Here is a 24956-nt window from a genome sequence, read left to right on the forward strand (position 1 = left end):
CTCAGAGTGGTTAGAGTATTGGCCAGATAGTAAACAATATATAAAGGGTAAACAAGTATCCGATCATTATGCACTTTTGTTTAAATCAGTTACAATTAATTGAGGACCCAAGCCATTTAAAACCCTTAACATTTGGTTTTCGAATCCATCTTTAAAGAAGACAGTGAAACAGTCTTAGGAGTCTTACTATAGGGTAGGAAGCCCAATGACAATTTTAAAAAAGAAGCTAAAAAAATCTTAAACATCATTTAAAGTCCTAGAATAGAGAGGTTTTTGGAATAATAGGACTAAAGATACAAAGCCTCAGTTCGAAAATAGATAGTCTAAATCAAAAAGGATGATGAAAGTAATCTAGAAGAAGAGGACAAATCAAGAAGAATGCACCTCCTAAGTGAGTTAAAATTGCTCTTACAAAAGGAAAGTTCCTTGTTAAACCAAAAGGCAAAGGTTAAATGACTCGAACAAGGGGATATAAACTCTAAATATTCCCATTCTTAGATTAGATGGAAAGAGGCCTGAATGAATTAAAAGGATTGGATCTAGATGGAGTGTGGTGTGAGGATCTTGTTAAGGTTAGAGAGGAGGTAAGGAAAATATTTGAAAAAAGTTTCTCTACATCTAGGAATTCTAGTGTTAATCTCCATAATATTGAATTTCCAAACATTTCAAAGAATGACAACAGGCATTTAACAAAGAATATAAGTGATAATGAAGTAGAGGAAGCCATAAATGAATGTGATGGAAATAAAAGCCCTGGTCCAGATGGTTTTAATTTCTCATTCATAAAACATAATTGGTGCACGGTAAAGGCCGATGTTTGTCAAGCGGTAACATGGTTCCAAACTGAAAGGAAAATCCCTAAAGGGTGTAATGCTTCTTTCTAAAAGGAAAATCCCTAAAGGGAAAATCCAAAAATAAAATAAAATCCTTTAGATATGGAGGACTACAGGTTATGTGTATAATATTATATCTAAGATCCTTGCAAATAAACTAATGAGTGTACTACCTAAGATAATAGATTACTCTCAATCAACATTCATTAAAAGAAGAGGACTCTTAGATAGTATTTTGGTAGCCAATGAGGTGGTGGAAGAATATAGAATTAAGAAGAAGAGGTTGGCGATAATTAAGGTTGATTATGAAAAAGCTTACAACTCAGTAGGTTGGTTGTTCCTATATTACATGAATGGGGTTTTGTGTTAGGTGGATTGGTTCAATAAAAGAATGTCTAGAATCATCGACAATATCCATTTTGGTTAATGGGAGCCCTATTAAGGAGTTTTTCCCTACAAAGGGGTTTAGACAAGGAGATCCTACGACACCTTTCTTATTCCTTATAGTAGCAGAGGGTTTAGCAGGGATGATTAGACAAGCTGTAAAGAAAAAGTTATACTGTGGAAGGATTCAATGCAACTAATGTGGAATTGCTACAATTTGAAGATGATACCCTTTTTATGTGTGAGGCAAATATTCAAAATGCTTGGGTCATTAAAACTATATTAAGAAGTTTTGAATTGGCCTCACGACTTAGAGTTAATTTTTTCAAGACTAAAATTGGAGGTGTAGGTATGGAAGCAACATTAGTTAAAGACTTTTCCAATATCCTAAATTTTAAACATATGAAAATCCCATTCATGTATCTTGGAATGCTAATTGGTGGGAACCCAACTAAGAATCAATTTTGGAAACTGATGGTTAATAAAGTTAGAAGTAGGCTTTCTAGTTGGAAAGGCAAACTAATATCCATGGCTAGACAGGTTTACCTCATTAAATCGGTAATCTTTGCTCTTCCTTTATACTACATCTCCTTCTTTAAAATGCCCACTAGTGTAATAAAGGAGCTTATCAAAATACAAAGAAACTTTCTCTAAGGTTAGGGATTTGAAGCTAGGAAAATAGCGTGGGTAAGTTAGGAAAATATTTTTAAGCCAAAGGAGAAGAAGGGTTTAGGTATAAGAGACATTGGGAACTTTAATACAGCGCTCTTAGCTAAATGGAAGTGGAAATTGGAAATGGAGGATCATGGTGTATGGAAACTGATTTTGGATTCAAAGTATGGTTCATGGAGGATGCTTAATGAATCTAACACTTTTGCCTTGCTAGCCTTAATAGGCAGCAAAATATTATTTTGAAAGGAATGTGGTTAGCAATTATAGGGAAATTTGGAAACAAAGGAATGAGGTTATTTTTAAACAAAATAAAGTAGATGCTATTGAGATATTCAATCTTACACAAGTAAATGCATGAGTATGGGTGAAACATAAAATTCCATCTGTAAAATTCTAATATAGTGATTGGTGTCTCTCCTCTTATATGTGCTTAAAAATTCTTTGATATGATAATTTTTGTATGTTTAAGAATGCCAGGGAGCCAAGATCCTCAAGTCATGGGAAGATGAAAACCATAAAAATTAAAGGAAAAATATATCGCCATTCAAGGAAGAGGAAGGCATAAACTAGCTTCAAGGTATACAAAAGGGGGTTGCACGAGTGGCTAGTAGCAGGCATAATAGGAGAGCAGTATGGTCCTCGTAGACATTCAGCTTCGGTGCATATTTTGTCAGCCTAGGAATTCAAGTTCAGGCTTCCAATGTTAACCATACTTTTGTTGTTCTACATCAAAGTCAGTGGTGGAATTCTCTCTTACACGTTGTTTGCCATACTCTGTTACTCTCTAATAGATATCAAGTATTGCATTGATAGGGTTGCTTGGGGAGAGTAAGGTCAATATAATATTAGGGACTATGCCTATGCTAATCCTTACATCTACGGTTCAAACTGTGGAGTATTTTAAGCTAGCAGGAGCATACCTAATTGAAAAAGGAGAATTGGTTGTTGTTATTATTGATTACAGAAGGAGAATTGATTTTGATGTCATTAGCATGTTCAACGATATGTGATTTGATAAAGATGTATATTTATGGTCCTTTTTGTTTGTGGACCATAATGCTGATTCGTGTGACCATTTGTTTTGGTTGGGCTTGGCTGTTGAAGTCATGATGCTAAGCTAATGCATCAATTCGTATAGGTTCTTTTTGTACAAGGGTTGGAGCACCTCTCAAGTGCTCTTTTAATTTAATTCTATTCTTTGCTGATAAAAAGAAAAAGATATCAATATTTAAATTGGAAGTAATGTTAAGGTGATTATATTATGCAAGGAATACCCACATACATTCCCTCATCATGTTTGCAAGGGTGGGGCTAAAACCAGATGTTCACATCTACATCTTGTTATTCAATCAAGGAATCAATCAAAAAAATAATGATTTTCCACAACATTTACGATGGACAATTTTAAGTTTTTTACCAAAGTGTAATTTTTTTTAATTTAACAAAATGGGTAACCTTTTAAAAAAATTCCAAATATGTGTAAGTTGTGCCAAGGTAACATGATTTTATTGTAAAGAAGTCATGCGAAGGTGACACGACTTTAGTTCAAAACAATTTTAAAGTTCAAGTCATGTTTCTAGTTCATAGTATTTTAAGCTAAAGTCAAGCTATCTTGGCACAACTTTTTCCAAAACTTAACTAAAGTCGTACCACTTTGGCACAACTCTAATTTAAAGTGCACTAACTAAAATTGTGTCACATTAACACGACTTCAACTTAAAAAAGGTTTTGTATTAAAATCGTATCATTGTAACACGACTTTTTCACAATGGAGTCATGTCAAGATGACACAACTTATCCATATCCATAATTTTTTTCTTTAAATTGCCCATTTTGGTAAATTTGAAAAAAAAAACACTAGTTTAATACAAAAGTTGATAAAATGTGGCAAGGGTGAAAAGTTTTAATATGCCTTAGCTTAGTTAGAATTGTGTATTTGAATGAGTTTGAGTGAGTTTATCTAATACATGCATTATTACTATAAGATTTTGGCTCAATTATGCAAAATACAGGTCAAACTCTTTTCTATTTTTGTAAATGTACATATATACAAAATATGTTGATTGAAAAAAAAAAGTATAACATTGATAGTGACAAAAGATTAAAAGGATTATTTTCTATAATATGGAAACTAGAAATATAATTTTTAGTTTGAAGACTTAAAAGAAGAAATTATGAGAATAAAAATATATTTAAATTTTGAAAATAAGATCTTTCATCCATGTTGGTGTATTTACTTTATGTTTACTAGGCCAACAACATGGTCACTACTTAACATCCATGGACAAAAGCATTAACTATATAACAAAAGTAAAATAACGTTTCATAAAGAATAATATAGAAAATGATAGAATAATAAAAAAGATAATGAAATAAGAGTATACAAAATTAATTAGAGAACAGGAACAAATAATATGTTTCTACTTTTTTTTATGCTTCATAAACGATGAGTATTGTTAGAAGAGAGAACTCACATTGACTTGGCTTTCTCTGTCCATGAAGGCAGTGGTCCATTTAGAAGATTTCCAGTTAAATATCTACAATAGAAAAATATTAGAAGATTAATATATAAAAATCTTAAGCTGACGTTAAAAGTGGATTTTACGCTTAATTCTACCCTAAAAAAATTGGCTTGCAAAGTGAAATTTGTGACCATACATATATACTTTAAATTAAGTGTATTGAGGTGTTTACACACTCTAAATGTAAAGACTCTAAGTACTTTAATATGTAAAAGGGAGGAATTTAAGCTTAACTCAAATTCCACAAACCGGCTTATAAAATAGAGATTTCACTCACTTATATATTATAAATTAATCTTATTTTTAATCGATATCAACTTTCAATTTAAACTAAAAAAAATATAGCTCAAATCAATAGATTTGTGAATGAAAATTAACGTATCTCAAATTAAGAATGGTTAGAAAAAAATGTGAAAATTTTCATACATGTTCGTCACTTTTGTTGCTAGGGCAGCATAGGTATTTGGAATTGGTCCAGTCAACTTGTTAAAGCTGAGGTCTCTGAAAAGTAAAACATTTTGAACTTGAGTTAGTAGTAGTAAATTGCTACAACTAAATAGGTTTAGAAAGCAATATTAGAGTTTGATCATCAAAGCAATAAGTATGCAACGCAATAAAATGAAAAGTTACAAAAATAATTTAGAATAAAATTTGATGATTAGTTGTAAACAAAATGAAAAGTATGCACTTACAAGTTGTCATCTAAACTTGCGATTTTCCCAAGATATTCGGGTAAATCTCCAATGATGTTACAATTTCTCAGAATCCTGACAAACATCAACATAGACAAGACAACATTATATTATGTTAATAGTAGCTCTTGCTTGACTTGTCTGAATTTTTAATGAAAAAAAAAACAGTCAAAGTAATAAACTCACAACTTCTCCAAGTTCATTTTATCAAGTAGAGGAAAAGTTGAAGTTTCAGATCCTCTTAGATCACTAATTATCCTGCATATATCACATTAGAATAATGGCAAAGTAAACAGAAATTAATGAAAGTTGATTTAAAACCATGCATACAAGTCAATTAAGTTTTGCAGATCTGAAATTCCAGAAGGAATTGGTCCACTTAATCCACTCCCTTCAATCCTCCTGTCAAATTATGGTAATAATTATGACTTCAAGAAACAGGACAAGCTAATTCAAATAATGGAAAAACAAATAAAATAAACCAATAAAGTGAGATCAAATAAAAAGTAGAGTTCATACAATATCTCTAGATTTCTCAGATTTTGAATGAAGTCAGGTATCTTCCCAGAAAATTGATTGTCCCCTATTCGACTGCACAATGAGAGTTTTAGTTTAAAAATAATATTCTTTAAATTATTCATCACTCCATAGTATAAAAAGAATACTAAACTTACAAATCTTTCAATTCAGAGAGTTTGCCCAATGCAACCGGAAGTTCTCCAGTAAAATTATTGGAGGAAAGTACCCTGTGTATAGTTTATGTCAACAAATAAATTGGACCAGTTTCAAATATAAGTTTAGGATTTAATTTATTTTTACCAAACTAACATATAAAATGAGGATTGTCCAAAGTCTTATAAGTAATTAATAATGTTCAGTCCATATCCTTAAACAATCTCAAAAATAGAAATTAAGGCAAAGGAGACACAATTAAGAGATAAGAAATAAAATGGAAAAAGAATAAAGTGCTTACAATCTTCGAATTTGGGTTAAATTAGCAAGCTCAGGAGGAAGGCTTTCAGACAATTGATTGGCTTCCAAGTTCCTGCTCATTTCATTTAATGGTAAAGTTAAGTTCCATTTCAGACTCTTTGAAAATTTAATACAGCTTTTAAATTCTGCTTCGTAATTAGCATAAATGTTGTGTTTTTTTAGTCTAAATAATTGCGTAATAGATGCATCAACACTTTTTTTCTTTGGTGAGTTCTGGAAAGTGAAACTCACAAATCTTCAAGAGTGGATATATTTGTTATCTCGATTGGTATTGAACCTGTCAATCGATTTCCAAGGAGGGCACTGTAACATTAAGAAAAAAAAATTCATTAGTAACCGATGGTGTTCTTAAAATTCAAACTATATAAATAATGCATTTAACTAAAGCTTAAACTTCTAAGAGATCCAGTTACTATACAAAATATATAATATGCGATATAAACTTGGGTAAAAAGTTTACGTTCTCTAATTAAAATTGGAGCTTACTGTGAACCATTCCATAATCACAACCTTCACTGTCAATCTTTTACAAATATTACCAAATTAAAAAAAAAGTTTAATTTATTTTAATTCCTAAATTCTAATATGAAATTGAAATTTGTTCTTGATTCAATTTAAAAAATAAATAAATGTAATTACGTTATATTTATTTAGTGGGTTAAACAACAATTTAATTTTACATTTAATCTTACATCTGAGTTTTTTATATTATTTAATACTATTTAATATATTTTATCTCAAATATCAAATTTTAAAATAGAAAGAATTTCAATTTTACGTACAAACTTCAATCATATTTAATCATGAAAACAAATCTAATTTTGACTATACATTAATATTAAAAACATATAAGAAACTAGATGTAAGTTTTTCTATTATGTGAAGATGAAGTATTATAGAAATTGATAATTTAAAACTCAAAATAAAGAATGACAGGAAATCTTACATGGTGACAAGTTTCGTTGAGCCCCATTCTTTAGGAATTGTGCCATTCAGATAGTTGCGAGAGAGGTCACTGCAACAACGAATGTGTCTTGACAAGTATATTCATAATTTGAGATTCAATGTGAGTAACGTTTGAAAATTACATACATTTCTTGAAGATAAGGCAACTTGAATAGATTCTGCGGGAGCATACCCGGAAGACTTTGTGATTTCAAAAATCTGCATGTTTATTTAACCATAAAATACTTTATATGTAATAAGTCAAATATATAAAAACTAAATATATGTTTAACTATCTAGAAAGAATAATCAATATTTTTATATAGTTTATTGTTATAACTTGCATATGTAAAACATACTGTCATAGTTTTTAAGAGTTTAAGGAATGGCGTATTTACTTTTTTTTTTAAATAATAAAATAAAGAATTAATGTGTTGGTAATTAAGAAAGACATAATTATTCTATAAAGGTCTTGTTTGTTTACGAGATTCACATTTCTGTCACTACTTCATGTGACAATTTGCTTAAAAAAATCAATTTATGCTATTCTCGTAAAATAAACAATGAACTTGGACTGGATCAACTTTTGTCGCTATCTAAATATTATATTATTATAAATTGGTTTCATCCTTTTTTTTCAATTAATCATATTTAATATTTTTCTCTTTTATTTTTTATTTACTGTTAAGACTCTCGCGAGAATATTAAAGTACCACATCAAAACATAAACCATTAATTGTAAATCTAAAATAGAACTGAATATTTTTTTAGCTCTATAACTAAATACGAAATTTTCATATATTTTGGTTTCTAACATTTAAAATGAATGGATTTATTTTTCTCTAAACTATAACATCATTTAACACTTAAAAAATATTAATGTTATTGAATTTGAAAAATAATATTCATTCATTTTTAAAAATTGATAATTAGATTAAGATGGTAACAAATGTTAATTTTAAGTCTAAAATTAAAAATTAAAAGTATATTTAATTTTCTAAAATATAAATTATATGTTAAAAAATCATTGTTTATTGTAAATTTTAATTATTTAGAATAATATTTATCATAAAAACCTATAAAGAATGTTGTAACAAATTGGGCAAGGTCAAATTCTAGAACACCTTTTTATTTATTTTTTTGTTTTTTTTAGAGTACAAGAAGGTGTGTCAGAAAGGATGTACAAGGGCCAGAGACACAATTTGAGGACCAAATGACGGAGGAAATGTTTGGGCTACAACAAACAAGATGAGTGGGCCGAAGAGTCAGCCCAACACGCACAAGGCAAGGATGGATGGCTACCACAACTTTGGAAAATGGAATGGAAATAAAAGAGTATTCTTTTAGCATATTCGTCTCTTTTTCCTATGCAATACAAAAATATATTTGGGAATTTTTAATTTAAATATTTGGAAATGTATTTCAAAATTCATAATTTGGAATACATTTTCAAATTACGGATTTTGGAAATTTAGAAATATTATATAATATGGAATCCATTTCTAGATTACGAGATTTGGAAACTGAGAAATGTATTATGGATTACGTATTCTAAAATACATTTCTGTATTATGAAATTCAGAAATATGAAAATATATTGTAGGTTATATGAACCAAAATACATTTTTAGATTACACATTTTAAAAATCTTATGTAATTCATATTGTATTTCTAGAATATACAATTGGAAATGTATTTTCAGATTCAGAAATACATTACATGTGTAACATAGAATGTTTTTGAAATGCACCGTACAAACATGGGCATTTTAGATGTTGTAAAGACCCTCGTGGAGGTGTAAGAAGAAATCATCGGGCGCAAAAAGTAATTGCTATTATGAAATAGAAAACATTTTGACCCGAATGTATGTAATGGCATGAACCAAGAAGGGAAATTTGATAGTCTCAAGCAAATTTTATAGACAAATAGAGGATGATAAAAAACAAAGAAGGGAACTCAATCACAAAAGCTATCCAAAATGATAGGGAGAAGTTGGTCTTAATCAAGAAAACACCTTTGCACCCTCACAAATTTCTTTTGTGGAAGGAGGATTATATTGGGTGAAATAAGTTAAAAAAAAGGTGACTAATGCTACAATGTAAAAGTGGTGAGTTTAACATCTTTATCTAGTGTTTTAGAAAAGGATGCCCAATGGGTATAAGTACCACATTAAATAGAAATCACAAAGTTGAGCTACATATAAAAAAGAAAATACATAAATTCATTGCTTTAAGGTTTTAGATTGGAGGTAGCGACATGTTTCTTTTATGGGTTTGTTCATTACTAACTGGTGTTAAAAATGCTTTCACTTAAATGGAAGTGTATCTATATGAAAGTGACTCAAACATTCCACAGATGCTCCGATAAAAGGTAATGTTGACTTGGACTACGAGGTTATTTGGACACTAGAAAATCTCTTACAGGTTATGTGTTTACTACATATGATACTACAATAAACTTGAATGTTGTTAGGCTGCAAAAGATAACGAGTTTGTAAACCTACTATAGGAATTTTCGTATATGTCGATGGATTGTTACTGGCATAAATAAATTCATTAGTAAACCCAAATTCATCGATTAATTTTTCTAACAAATTTTATAATTTAAATTACCAATAAATATTTTTGCCGATAATAAATCCTTCAGTATCTATCAGTAGTGTATCGGACGGTTTATTCTGACAATAATTTATGATTCCAATTATCAATAGATATTTTCATTGGTAGACTTGTTGGTAAAATGAGTAGAAAATTTCCTTGTAAGTCTGATTCATCGATGAATTTTTACTAACCAAAATAAAGTAATTAGCAAACCCAAATTTATCTATTGATTTTACTGACAGATTTTATAATTTAAATTACCAATAAATATTTTCATCGATATAAAATCCTTTGGTATCAATCAGTAATGTATTAGATGGTTTATTTTGTCAATAATTTGTGATTCCAGTTATCAATGGATATTTTCATTGGTAAATATGTCAGTAAAATGAGTGACAAATTTTTTGTCAAGTCTGATGAGATTTTTTTGTATATTAAGAGGATATGGGTGCCAAATAAAAGAAAAGATAAGAAGAAGTGAATGAGGAGGATGAGGAAAAGAAGAACAAAAAAGGAAGAAGAAAAAGTGGAGAAGGCACAACGACGACAATGGTAACAACTTATTGACGATGACAACCAAGGTTGAAGGACGAGGAAGAAGAAGAGGAAGAGGAGGAGAAACAAAAGGAGGAGTTGGAGGTAGAGATGACAAACTAGGTAGAGACAATAGTAGAGGGGGGTGAGATAAAGAAAGTAGAAAGAAGATCATTGAATGAAGACATTTACCAATGGATTTTATTAACTAATAGAAATCATCAATAATTATTGATGGATTTGAGATAGTTGGTCATTATTTACAAATCGTTAATCATCTTACCTGTGGATTTTTGATTGTCTGTAATTGTCAATAAAATCAAATTACTTACAAACTTTTATAATTACTGACAATCCATTAGTAATATGTGATTTTCTTATAGTGACCATTGAAAGAAAATATATTGCCCTAAAGGATTGAAAAAAGTCACTTATGAAGGATTGAAGGAAGCCTTGTGACCGAGGGAGTTTATCTAGAGAGCTGAAGGTACAAGACCATGTTGGCATCATTCTATTGTAACAACTACAATCTATATAATAATCCGAGAACCAAGTTTACAATGAAAAAACTTCACATGTGGACATCAAGCTACATTTTGTAAGAAGGAGATTTCTCAAAGGTATGTGAAGTTGATAAAGATATAAATATATCCTAATCTCTTTGATATAATTACGAAGGTTCTATCAAGAACAAGATTTTTCAATAATTGGATTTGATTTAACAAAAATTTGAAAAAAATTAAAAAAATCACGAAGTGAAACTATAAAAAATTAAAAAAAATTAAAAAAAAATTTAAAATTTAAAAAATAACGAAGTGACACATGATAGTCAATGTTCATGATCGTTGATGATTTAAACGGTGTTAGTAAAAAAAGATCAAATTAAACAAAATTGACAAAAATAAAAACATGTTTGAGCATAAAAACAAAATTAAGACTTATTTAATAAAACTTAAACAAAAATCGAAAAAAAAATAAAATAAGATAACCTAATTGGTTTCATTTAGTCGTATGGATGGATAAAATGGAGAAAAAGTGAAAGATTTACATTCGGGTGACATGGCAGACGGTTCCATTGTGAATGTCATAGGCCCATGTGATATTATTATCATTTCCTGACCAATTTCTTTCTCCACTGCATGGATCTACGCTGAAATCCCACTTCTTCCCAAGTCTCTTACCTATATCTTTCAGAGCTTCCACTGTCATAACAAAACCATCAACACCCATTCATATTATATTTCTTATATTTTTCAACTCATTAATTAAACAAAACAATTTAATAAATAAAGCTAATTAAGATACCAAATCATTATGTAGACTATAAAAATTTTAAATTGTCAATCTTCAAATTATACTCTCTCTGCAAATGTTTTTTAACTAGTTATTAAATAAGTTTTCACAATTGATAATCAGAACTTTAGCTGCTTTCAATTTAAGTTCTAATTTGGCTTCTACTTATTTTACTAATTAGTTCTTAAACTTGGAGTTTAATTCAATTTCTAAAAACATTTTCTTGTAACTTACCTTTAAAATCATGAATAGTTTTTTCTTCCGTTAATTATTATCTTTTTAGCATAGACACAATCTTTGTAGTGAGTTGAGAGATAGTATCATCCATGAGTAGTAATTGTTTACCAAATTAAGTTGGCAGTGGCGGATTTAGTGTGTGTTTAGGGGTCCATGGCCCCGCAAAATTTTTAAATTTTTTTTTAAAAATTCTATCCCAAATTTTTTAATTTTTTTAAAAAATATATTATTTTAAAATTTTTAAAAATATATATAATATATATTTTATTAATATATAAATTAAATTAGATAAAATTTTATAATTTTATAAAGTATAATATTTAATATTAATAAATAATAAAACATAAAATTAAATATAATAAAGAAAAAGTTATTTATTGAGATATTTTTTATATTTTTTATCATTATCTTTTAAGTCTCTCACATATTCTAGTTATCTTTCACTCTTTCATGTTTTTTTTTTGTGTTTTTTTTAAAGAAATTAGACACAAAATCATTCTTTCTACTTTCATATTTCATGTGTTCTCCTTCATTTTTCAAAGATAAAAAGGTAATTCTTTCTTATCTCTTGATATTGAAATATTAGTTTAATAGTTAATATTTTTTTCATCTCATAAGTTTTCTGTATATTTATATTTTTATGAATATAGAAGGAAAATTTATATAATATATGCTTTTTCATAACCATTTTTTAGTTTTTGTTCGATTATCATATAATTTTATTTAGTAGCTACGTCTCTCAATTTTCGATTAAATTTTGATAAATTATTTTTAGTCTTAAAGTTTTTTTAAATAAGTATATCGATGAAAAATAAAATAATAGATTATTTTTTTAAGTGAGAGAAGGGAAAATATCCGTGAATATGAAAACAAGATGTTATTTCTTTACCTTCTTTACCGATTTTCAAACATGACACTAAGATCCAATGATTGGATTAGAGAAATTATTCTTAAGATTTGAAGAATTATAGTTGATGATTTCATATTAATTCTTTGAAACTTAACCATTAACCAAGAAATATTATCAAATGAGAGTATCCAATAAGTAAAAAGTAAAAGAGATGAAATTAGAAAAATTTATTTAAAATGGATTATATATCAAATACAACTTAAAAACTATTATTTTTCTGGAAAAATTCAATAATCAATTATATATATTTTTTAAATTAATAACAATAATTAAATATATAAATTTTAAGTATATTATTTTGTTTCCTTCAAGTATTTTTTTTAAATCCCTTATTGGAAGTTGGTGTTTATGATGAACATAATAGGAATTTGTGAAATCTGACTTTGGTCTATATTAAGGTTGGTTTCAGCCACCAGAAATTAAAAATAAAAAAGAAAAATAAATCGTGTATAAACTTCGAAGAAAAATTAATATCATATTTCCAAAGTTCAAAGAAATAAGATAAAAAGATGATATTGTTAGTGTTGTTGCTTAACAAGACATAAACTAAGGTTTACAGCGATAATGATTTGAACTAATACTGGTGCAGCTATTAACGTACCTTCATCCTGAGGCAGAGTGGCTCCAGAAGCAAAAGCAAAAGAGGCAAAGAAAAAGGAAGCAATGAAGAAGAAGAAGAAGAAGAAAGAAGGGTTACTCATGATTGTTCTTGCTGATAATTTCCTGAGTGAACAACTACTTTAAGCTTCGAATTTATTGGGTTATGACAGAAACAGATATAAGTCACTATCTAGATATATAAGAGAGGGAAAGCACAAGCATATTGAACTGGTAAAGGAATGAATATAAAGAAATTAATGAGAGAAAAAGAGAGTTGAAGAAAACTATGTCACCTCCACAATAATTACTAATTCATGATAATATTATGAATATTATGGAACAAAGAAAAAAAAATATCCCTTATGCGATTTTAATTTTAATATATATATATATATATATATATATATATATAAAGATAAATATATATTTCTAGAAAAAACAGTAATACTTAAATACTCTTGAAAAAAGGGGTCAAATATTTTTAGTCCTTGAACTTTGATATAAAATTAGAATTCGTTCATGTCCGAAACTTTGATATATTTTAGTCCTTAAACTTTAAAAATGAATGAATATAGTCCTTTTAACTCCATTACGTTAACTTTTTTTGACGTCAAACGTATCTTGATACGATCCTATCTAGAAAAGAGTATGATCGTTTCTGAATTTGAATCTATGACACGAATAAAGTAGAAAAGAACGCGGGATAAAACAGAGATGTAAGACACCACAATTCGCCACAAAATGTTTATCTTTGATAAGAACTAGATACCTAAGCCAAGAACAAAAAAAATTCTCTCTTTAAAGAAATCAAATTCAATATATGACTAAAAGTGGTGTCTACATCAATTTTTAGTATTTCTATTTATAGGCACATAAGTTTAAGAAAAGTTGAAAACCCAACAAGAAGGTCCAAGCCCAAAACATAAAAATATAAACTAATTTTTAAAAGAAATCCCAAAACCCAAAAATATTGAAACATAACTAATTGCTAAAAGAAAACCCAAAAGTCCAAAAACATAAACTAATTTTCCTTAAAAAAAAAGAAAGTTAACGTAATTGGGTTAAGAGAACTATATTAATTCAATTTTAAAGTTTAAAGACCAAAATATATCGAAATTTGGGATAAAGACAAATTCCAATTTTGAATCAAAGTTCAGGAACTAAAAACATACTTAACCAAAAAAAAAAATATATCCAATTAACGATCCAGTTAATAATTCTAATGAAAACACATACTTTACCTATATTTACCTATATGTGTATTTACATTTTCTATAATAAAAATAATCAAATTTTCTTATAATTTTAAAAGTATAAATAAATAATTTTATTATTTTATTATATTATAGATGGTTTTTATTTAATTTGTGAGAATTTTTATTATTATAGATGGTTGTTTTAATTTTGAAAAATGATTAAATGTTAAAAAAAAAAAATTATAAAAAAAAATAAGTAAAAGGTGTAAAATTGTTAATGTAATTATATTCATATGTTAAAAGATAAATTAAAAAAAATGTAATCATCTTCTTTATATAATTATGTAGATATATTAAAATTGTAAGTTAAAAGTATATTATTAATTTAGATTACAAATATGATCTCTTTTGGTTTTAGTAATGTCAAGGTCTTTATTTCTGTGTGGGTCAAATGGAGACTAGTATTCATCATTAATTGTTATTCTTTATATACACACTATCTACCTAACTCACCTCTCTTCTATTTTAAAAGAAAATTCTTCAAATCCTAAACCCTACAAAGACACTTTACCTCATGCATTATCACATTTAGAACAAATAAAGAATTAAATATGTTTTTCCTTTTTATATTATATATTATTTTAAAATATATATTTTACTCTTAAATCAAATTATATATTTATTTTGTTTCTGTATTTTTTAAAAACTATATAAAATATCTTTTACGGTACATAAAAGTTATATTGCAATTCATTCTACAATTTTATTTGTTACATAAAAATTATTTAGTGTATTATTTATTAAGAATTTTTTGCATATCATTTATTAGAAACAATATTTTGAGAGTCCACATAACCTTCTTTTAAGAATAATATAAAACTTGCAATAAATAATGTTTTATAATTACAAAGAAAAAAAAATCAATAACACTTAAGATTAATATGTTGTAAGTGTTTAAAGCAGCAACACATTCCTTTCTCTTTATATAATGTTGTAGAAAGCGATATAATATAAGTTAACTGGAAATATGTTTTGGTATATTTATTTATTTTTTTGTGGACTCTCATTACAATTTTAGTGTTGTATTGAATTTTTTAAATTAATTAAAAAAATATTGTTAACGTAATTTTTAAAATAATTATTATAAAATTCAATAAATATCTTATATATATAGTATTAATTAGTACGTAAAGTATTTATTAAAAGATGGACACACAAAAATCTTTCTGGTTTCTTTCCTATGATTTTTCTTGTTTTAATTTTTCTTTGATTGCCAGCACAAATGAGTCCATCTAATTTTCGTCTTCGTTTACTTTGGAGAAGTGTTTTGAATTTTATATTTTATTATCTTATACGGTTCCATCAAACTTCTATCTTTACAGTTGTTCGTAAAGAAATTTGTTAATTTATTGTATTGAAACAAAACACAAGTTACAAGGAATAACCCAACTAAAATATTCAAATGTGTAAATGTTAATTCTCTTTATCATATTTAAAAACGTTTGAGTAATATATATATATATATATATATATATATATATATATATATATATATATATATATATATATATATATATATATATATAAATCCACTCGGTGTCAATTAATTGTTATGTTTAATTAGGAACTTTATAAGTTTTCTTTCTAACATTTTAATGTGTGTAAATTAGAAGAAAAATTATAGATGGAGATCACCGTTCACTTATGTCATTTATTATATAACTACTTTCTTTTATTAAAATATTATATTATATAATAAAATACTAATTTGTTTGGTTATAGGTAGAGTTGTCAAAATATGTTAAAATTCATGGATCAATCATGCCCACCTCGGGTTCGAGTCAGATGGATTAAAGAAAAAATACAAATTTCAGTACAGGTAACCCTTGGAGAGTTGGGTTGGTGAAGAAAAAAAAATTATTTATTGAGATTATTTAGATTTTATTTAGAAGTATGATTTAGTTTTTGGGATAAATATTTTATTTGTTGTCTAAAATGAGAAAAAAAAAACAAATTTTTAAAATAGGTCGAATCCAGTTTAGTTGATCCCAACCAAAATTTTCTTGAGTCGACCCTGGCCCAAATTTGGTCATATTTGGCCATGTCGTCCTGTGCCGAAATTCAATCGTATGCGGCTAGATTTTATCGAGTCAGACGTGACCGAAATTTGGATATATTTGACCGAGTCGGTCTCGATTGAAATTTGGCCAAGACGACCCCAACAAAAATTTGGCCGAATTTGACCAAATCGACCCCAACCAAAATTTGGTTGAGTCAACTACGATTGAAAGTCAACCGAGTCAGTCCCCTCAATTATTTTCGCCTTTCCCTCTAAGATTTTACATTTACTCTCATCACTCTGCGCTTTCCCCAAAATTTCCAAACCTTTTGCATTCTCGTTTTTGTTTTGAAAGCTCTGTCATCAAATCAGCGTTCTGAAAGATCATGCTAAAAGCTCGATTTGGATTCATCAAACCGGCGTTCATCTCCATCCTTGATTGTTGGCCAGTTTTCATCATCTCTGTCCTCGCTCATCAGTTAGTGCTCGTTGTTCAGTGAACGTTGGTAAATGTTTAGTCAAAAAAAATTGATTTAGGGTTTTCATCCTTTGATTTAGGGTGTTTTTTTATTTAGGGTTTTCATCTCGAGAATTGAATATGGTGATTTTGAGAATTGAATATTTTAATGATATATATTTGAACACCTTGGTAAAAGTTTGTCATGTCTTTTGTAACAATTAAATTATTTTAACAAAGTTTACCAATAAATATTATTGACACAAAAATATAAACATTTGAAATTAGGGATGGCAAAGCGGGTCAGCCCGACCCGTTTTGGCCTGTCCTATGTTTTGGCTCGCAAAGTGCGGGTCGGGTTGGCTTGCCTCACAATTTAATATCAGGTTTACATTTCTGGCCCGCCCTACCACGCCGGTTGGCCCGCAAGCCTGCACCCGTGGGCTAACTCGCATTTGAGATGAGCAAAATATTTTTTTTTTGTGATGAGCAAAATAACAACTTTTTTATTTTTTTTATAATAATTGATATTCATTTTCTATCGAAATAATTCCAATTAGTTTACCTAATCAAAGACAAGAAATAATAGTAACGCAAATTATAGCTGAAGTACAATAACATGTCACCTTACAAGACAGGTACCTAAAAATGCATAAAAAGATATTCCATAGTCAAGAACTAAAATCATTATCTTATATACAATGATTATACATAATAATAATAATAATAATAATAATAATAATAATAATAATAATAAGAACTTGTAAAAATAGCATGATGAATGATGTTAGAACTAAAACATGAGAATATTAAATTTTGTAAGCGGGTTAGCGGGTCAGCCTGTCCCGTCCTGCTTTTAGCCCGCGTGGGTTGCGAACTTGTGCAGGATGAGTTTGTGCGGGCCAACGGGTTCAACATCTCAACCTATCCCACGTTTTTTTATGCGGGCCTACGAGCCGGTCCGCTTGGCCTATCCCGAATTGACATCCCTGACTAAAATAGTGACATCCATTACCATATATACAAGAGTTTCTAATTTCTAACAAATTATTATATTTAAAGAATAGAGATAACGTAAAAAAAAAAAAATAGTAAACCCACAAAAATAAATAACACAAATGAAGAAGGTTAAAACTTCTACGATATAATCGTCAAATTGAAGAGGGTATTAACCCCCACAAAAAAGAAAAAAAATATTGAAAAAACAAAGATTTTATCTATAGTAAAATTGTTTGAAATGAAGGAAGTTTAACTTCCACAAAATAATTGTCACCAATAAAGTGGTTAAAATTTTTCATAAAAAAATCTCCGCAATGTTACTTGGATACCAAGAATCATCCAAAAACCTGCATAGATTTAAAAACTCTTCCGCAAATTAATTTACAAGGATAAAAAATTTCACGAATTGAAACAAAAATGTTCATTAATTTTCAATTCTTTTGTAGTATTACTTTTACCACCAAACTTAACAAATTTTCATACAAATAAAACTACGCATAACCAAGGTTCATTGAAATAGTGCGTTTTTCACTAACTGGTGCAAGATATTAAAATACCTTCATCCTACTGAAGCAAAGAAGGCAAAGCAAAAGGAAGCAACAAAGAAGACGAAGAAGATGAAACGAGGGTTACTCATGCTTGTTCTTGGTAATGATTTCGTGAGTAAACAATTACTTAAGACTTAGAATTTGTGAGAAAACTGATATAAGTCACTATCTACATTAATATGACAAGACAATGACTAGTGTGGGAGGGAAACATAATTCGACAGGTTTAAGAATGAATGATCTAAGAAATTAATGACGAGAAAAAAGGGAGTTGAAAAGTATGTCAACTCAAGAATAGTTGGTTGCCGGTTGATGATAATATTATGAATATTATGGAATAAAGGAAAAAATAATTATACCTAGCAATATATATGCGATTTTAATTTTAAGACATATTATGAAGATAAACATTACTCATCGTCATAATCTATCTTTTTAAAAGAAAAATAATACCTTAATACCCTTATAAAATATTACACCTAATTAAAAATCTCTTTTAATAATATAATAATGTTTAATAAATTTTAACTTAAAAAATAATATAAATATAATATAAATATTATTATTTATATTATATTTAATATAAATATTTTTTATTTTTAATGACTACATTTTATTTAATTCTGTGTGGGTCTTGACTGAAGTTTATATTTAAAACCTCTTTGGCTGAGTCAGTTTTCTTCTATTTTACAAAGATCTCTTCATATTATAAATATATTAAATCATTTTGAGAGGTTCCAAATTTTGTAGCAAAATCTTAAGTAGATTCTCTATTTTTATTTGACTCAATTGAGTCCTTATTTAAGAAAATTCGTTGTTGTAATTAGAGATGTCAACGGGGTGGATAAGGTACGGATAATAGCTCCCCTATACCCTACCCGCTGGATAAATATTCGTCCCGTACCCGTATCCATATCCGTCGGGTATTCGTTGGTACCCGCCTATTTTTTTTTAGATCCGCGAGTATCCACGGGTATCCGCGGGTATTTACAAAATTATTTAAAAAATAAATATTTAATCATAAATTCAAATAAAATAAAATAAAATATATCATTGTCATAAATTTTAAATAAAGTTCAAATAAACTTAAGTTCATACAAGTCCAAATAATTATAAAAGTAAATATAAAATGACGTTCAACACAATGAAAATTCTTTAATTAGTGTTTTGTTCAAAAAGTCCATTTTCTCCAATTGATTCCTAAAAAGTAAACAAAATAAACAAATAATAAACCTCAATTATCCCGTGCCAAGTATTCTTATTCCATCATTTGACAACAAGCACACCATAAACGTCATTGTCTAGATAGGATTTGATGTATATGCCCAATTTCAAATAAAGGAAAGAGAAGAATGTCAAGGGGTGTACTTGGAAGAAGACAACATACCAATACTTGAAGTTTGAAGAATGAAGACAGAAGACAAGATGTGTAACTTACAAAAAATTAGGCCAGAATGTTTTTTACTAATATATATATATATATATATATATATATATATATATAGGGTTAAATATGTTTTTGGTCCCTCAAGTTTTAGTGAATTTTGGAATTAGTCCCTCATCAAAACTTTATACCAATTTAGTCTTTCATCTTTCAAAATGAGTGAATTTAGTTCTTTTAACCAAGTTTTGTTAAGTTTATCTGACGTTTCAAGCACATTTCATGATAGTATTTAAGTTAACATTGAAGCAAAAATGTGTCAAACAATGTAAATAATTTAAATACTATCATGAAATGCGCTTGAAACGTCAGATAAACTTAACAAAATTTGGTTAAAAGGACTAAATTCACGCATTTTGAAAGATAAAAGACTAAATTGGTCAAAAGTTTTGATGAGGGACTAATTCCAAATTTCGCTGAAACTTGAGGGACCAAAAACATATTTAACCCATATATATATATATATATATATATATATATATATATAAGGGTACTTTTGTGAATTAAAGTTTAGCGGCTACGAATATCCACGGGTACGGATATTATGATACATGTACTCGCCTCGTTAACATGCGGGTATCAAAAATACATGTACCCACGGGTAACAGGTATCCATTTTTAATATTTGTTTCCTACCTGTTGCGGGTTTTATCCGCGGGTACGGATTTTTTTGACATCTTTAGTTGCAATCAAGTCATTTTCGTTAATAGTACAATAACGGTGTTAATTATGTGTCACGTATCAGCATAGGGTTTTTTTTTTAATACTTTTTTAATATTTTTTAATATTTTAAAAACAATTTTATAACAATTTAAAATAAATATATTTATTTAAAATTTTACAATTCAATTTATAAATTTGTTATTTTTAAACCAATTCTAACATTTGTCTATAAAGTATTGATATATAAATATTTGAAACAATATTTAAATAAAGTTCAATGCAAAATATACATTTAAATAAACTTAATTTTTTCAAAAATATCAATTATAATAAAAATACCATTGTAAAATTTATATAAAAATTAAATTTGATATAGGAATGAAATTGATTCAATTTTAAAAAAAATTGGGACCAAAATTGAGACAAAATAACAAATACAAGGACTACATTGAGACTTTTTCCACCCAATAATGACACGTGACACTGTCACTGCCACATTACATCGTCACTACCATGTGACATAATGTCACATTGACACAAGGCAATTTTTTATTATTTTTTTAAAACTATAAAAAAATTAAAATTTAAAAAAAAAATTAAAAAAATAAACCATGTGCTGACACGTGACACATAAGTAACACCGTTACTGTACTACTAACGGAAAATAAGTTTTCCAAAATAGGACTCAATTGTGTCAACTAAAAATGGGAGGACCTACTTGAGATTTCGCTACAAAAATTAAAATCTCTGAAATGATTTAACCTTATAAATATTACAAACACACAATTAAGCTTATAGAATATCATGCTAAAAAAAGATAAAAAGAAAAGTTTAAATATACTTTTTGTTTCCAAATTATTTCGAAAAATAATATTTTTTAAATTGTATTATATATTTACTTTGTCTCTATATTTTATAAAAGTTATGTAAAATATACTACCTAATAAGTTATACATGAAGACCGAATTTGTAACGCCCCATTTAATTTAACGCGTAAAATTAAAGGAAACGTCACACAAAGATAACGATGTAGTGTAAACCTAGGGTTCCAAACACAACCCTACAAAACCGGGCACACCACGATGCCAAAGGAAAACTGAATACAAATCTAACACAGAGAGTAGAGTAGAAATGCATAAAGAGATACATGGGCCATAGTCCTAAAGAAAACACGAATAAAATAACTCCAGCCCAGATGGCTAAGCAGCGGAATCACCATTTCCTTGTTGACCACGAGAACTTCGCCCATTTGCTCCCATCAATCAAGTTGATGATCATCGCAAGAAAGAACAGCCACATACAAGACAACTATACAATAAGCAGGGTAAGCTAGAGCCAACAAATTATTCATCATACAGTCAAATATATTTTCATCATCCCATAACCATATAACAACCAAGCATGTTATGACTCTTCATTCAGTACACTATGACTCGACTCGACTCATCCAGATACGTATAACTTGGTCGGACTCAGCAGATGCTTGCACTTGTGGTGGATACCTCTACTCGCCCCCGAGCTGCTCGATCCTGAGCTATGTGTTACAAGTGTTATGATGAATCAAACTTCCCTCACCACAAGGTTAGCCCTTAATGGATTTCAGGCCTCCTGCTACTCTCACCACAAGAGTCAGTCCGCTCTAGGTGAGACTAACTGGCTCCTCAGAGTGTCAGGATGCATCCTTACCTTGAATCCTTACCTAGTTATACAGATGGGGCACCACCATGGACACCCACTAACAGGGGTCTTGGAATTACGTCCCGACCACTGAAGCGCGACCCCGAAGGTCTCACCCAGAGACCCCAAGGAATTACACGCTGACACGGACCAATCAATCATAAATCAGCAATATTAGAACATTAAATCATGTTTGAAAACTCATACCAACCCTTGGGACCCAGTCCTCATACTTATCACATTTTGAATCCATACCACTGATCATCACCATCCCATGAATCTAGGGTCTCATCACATATCAATACCGTGTTACTTTAATTCTAGTCCACTCATTCTTTTCACATGCCAAGTTTCCACAATATCTGTCATTCACCATTCATGAATCATATCATGCATACTTAGCAAACTATTGTGCATAAATTTACATACATCCATGTATCTCATCACAACAATCATACCCAAACAAATTCCAATCATCCAGGAGAAATCAAACAACCAAACATCGCCCTGTCTCGCCCAACCCCTCGCTCAGGCCGAAGGGTCTCGCTCAGGCGAGACGTTCTCGCTCAGGCGGAACCCCTTCGCCTAGGCGAGGGCTCGAAGGAGGAACCAGGAGCCAACGCGGGATCTCGCTTAGGCGAGTCCCTTCTCGCCTGGGCGAGATGTTCGCTCGCTCAAGAGTTTGAGCGGGTCGCCTGGGCGACCTATCGCGCAAAAGATTTGGGTGAGTCCCTGTTTGTCTCGCCTAGGTGAGACTGGCTTGCTTGGGCGAGATTATCAGGTCTCGCCACTGTTCTCCCATAGCAGCCACCCACACCAACTCAACCCAACATATTCATGCGTCCACAGTTAACATAATCTCACACAAATCAACACAAACCCAAAACAACAACCAACAACATGGAAGGGAGCGGACATAAGTTTAAGCCATAGCTTCCCTACCTGGAATGGGCTCGTACAGAACGTTCGACGCGCAACCAAGGAGCACAGCAGCTCTAGAACGCACTAAGGAGCTGAAAACAGAAGGTACACGGGACAAGGGAAGATTAATACTAAACCCTAACTGCGAAAATACAAGGGAAAAGCAAAAAGGGAACTCCGATGATCTAGAGGGGGTACTTACGTGGAGTAGAAACTGATTCGGAGCTAGCTCGAGAGGTTTGGGGAGGAACCCTAGCAGAGCGTCCTGTGAGTGCAAGGGGAAGAGGCGGCTGGTTTTCTGAAAGTGAAAGCAAAATGTTCAATTAGGGCAATGCGAAGGGCTCTTATCTCATGGGTCAGCCTTTAGGCCCACTGCTGTAGGGCAACCCCTAAATTAAGATGGCAGAAAAAAATAATTGGGCCTTACATAAAAGTTATGTAAAATATACTACCTAATAAGTTATACATGAAGACCGAATTAATCGTTCTGAAACTTATCATATGAGAAACACTTTACATGCACTTTGCCGAAAATAATATTTTGTGTATTGTTTGTTGAAAATAACGTTTCGTAGTACAAGAAAATAAGTAAATACCATTATATTAACTAAGTTAGACACTATTTTATAAATTAAAGTTATTAATGATATCTAAATTGGTCTTTGTTATTGATAAAAAATTACACTAAAAGATTATTAAATAATAAATAATTTTAAAAATAAAAGTAATTAATCACTATAATTATTATTTTAAATACTAATTTATAAATTAAACGTGATTAATCTAAAATAGTCTTTATCATAAATACAAATTAATAATTGTTTCTGAATTAAAGTTTAAATTGATCTCTAATATTATATACGAAAGATTTAGCTATTAAGAAATTAGTATTTAAATTAGTCTCTATTATGACTAATTATTTAAAATTAGAGACTAATTTAAATATTAATTTTTTTTAACTAAAAACTTGGTAGTATGTTAGAGATGAATGTGAATTCTAATTTACAAATCAATTATAAGTTTATATTCATAATAATGACTATTTTAAATACTAATAATTTTTAGTTTATAAATTGGTATATAAAATAGTCACTATGATCTAATTACTTTTTATCTTTAAAATTTGTTATTACTTACTGATTTTCTTGTATTGTTATATTTGATTTGTTAATAAAAATTTAAATTGATCTTTAACATCACCCTCCACGTACTAAAGTATATGCTTATAAATGCTTTAACTTTCTTTAATTGAATATATAATCAAATTTTTTTCATATATTTAAATCTAAGATATATGTCATTTAAGATATCTTATAACTGAGTTTAATTTACATTAAACAACACTTCACGATATGTCTTAAGTTAATTAATTAAATATAAACGAGATATCATCTAGTAAATGTTTTATCTGTCACGTCACATAGTAATCAAGAAAATACAAATAAAATATTGTTTAGTCCTCTTGAATATTTTAATTTAGTTCTAAACCTTTCTTTTTCACTTTTTTTCTCTCTAGTAATTTCAAAACTGGGTTTAGATAACACTTTGAGAATAAAAAGAGTAGAAAAAAAAAAAGAAAAAAGATATCAGGGATACTTTAATGAATTTAAATGTTTTAATGAATTAGAAAACTCAATTTCAAATGTTTCAAAGTAAAAAATACAATCACAACAAGAAATATATTTTATAGTGGCACTTATGTTTTAGACTTTTATAAAACTGACGTTATATTACTAGAATTTTAAATTTATATTATGTTTAGAGTGTCTTTAAAACCGAA

General features: G+C 28.9%; 1 protein-coding gene across 3 annotated transcripts in view; it reads right to left on the reverse strand.

Moving 5' to 3' along the window:
- Window positions 1-13414, reverse strand: part of LOC114183963 (probable leucine-rich repeat receptor-like serine/threonine-protein kinase At3g14840) — a 37961-nt gene extending 24547 nt beyond the window's left edge. For all 3 annotated transcript variants that reach the window (XM_028071176.1, XM_028071175.1, XM_028071174.1), the window contains exons 1-13: window positions 13217-13414; window positions 11224-11377; window positions 7189-7260; window positions 7043-7111; window positions 6328-6399; window positions 6077-6148; window positions 5778-5849; window positions 5623-5694; window positions 5434-5505; window positions 5290-5361; window positions 5104-5178; window positions 4838-4912; window positions 4364-4426 (exon numbers count right to left, since the gene is read on the reverse strand). In XM_028071176.1, the coding sequence (XP_027926977.1) occupies window positions 4364-4426; window positions 4838-4912; window positions 5104-5178; window positions 5290-5361; window positions 5434-5505; window positions 5623-5694; window positions 5778-5849; window positions 6077-6148; window positions 6328-6399; window positions 7043-7111; window positions 7189-7260; window positions 11224-11377; window positions 13217-13316 (1040 nt within the window). In that variant the 5' untranslated portion in view covers window positions 13317-13414. The remainder of the gene's footprint in view (window positions 1-4363; window positions 4427-4837; window positions 4913-5103; window positions 5179-5289; window positions 5362-5433; window positions 5506-5622; window positions 5695-5777; window positions 5850-6076; window positions 6149-6327; window positions 6400-7042; window positions 7112-7188; window positions 7261-11223; window positions 11378-13216) is intronic.
- Window positions 13415-24956: the final 11542 nt, after the last annotated feature.

The sequence above is a fragment of the Vigna unguiculata genome, chromosome 5 (assembly GCF_004118075.2).
Source record: "Vigna unguiculata cultivar IT97K-499-35 chromosome 5, ASM411807v1, whole genome shotgun sequence".
Classification (NCBI taxonomy): Eukaryota; Viridiplantae; Streptophyta; class Magnoliopsida; order Fabales; family Fabaceae; genus Vigna; species Vigna unguiculata.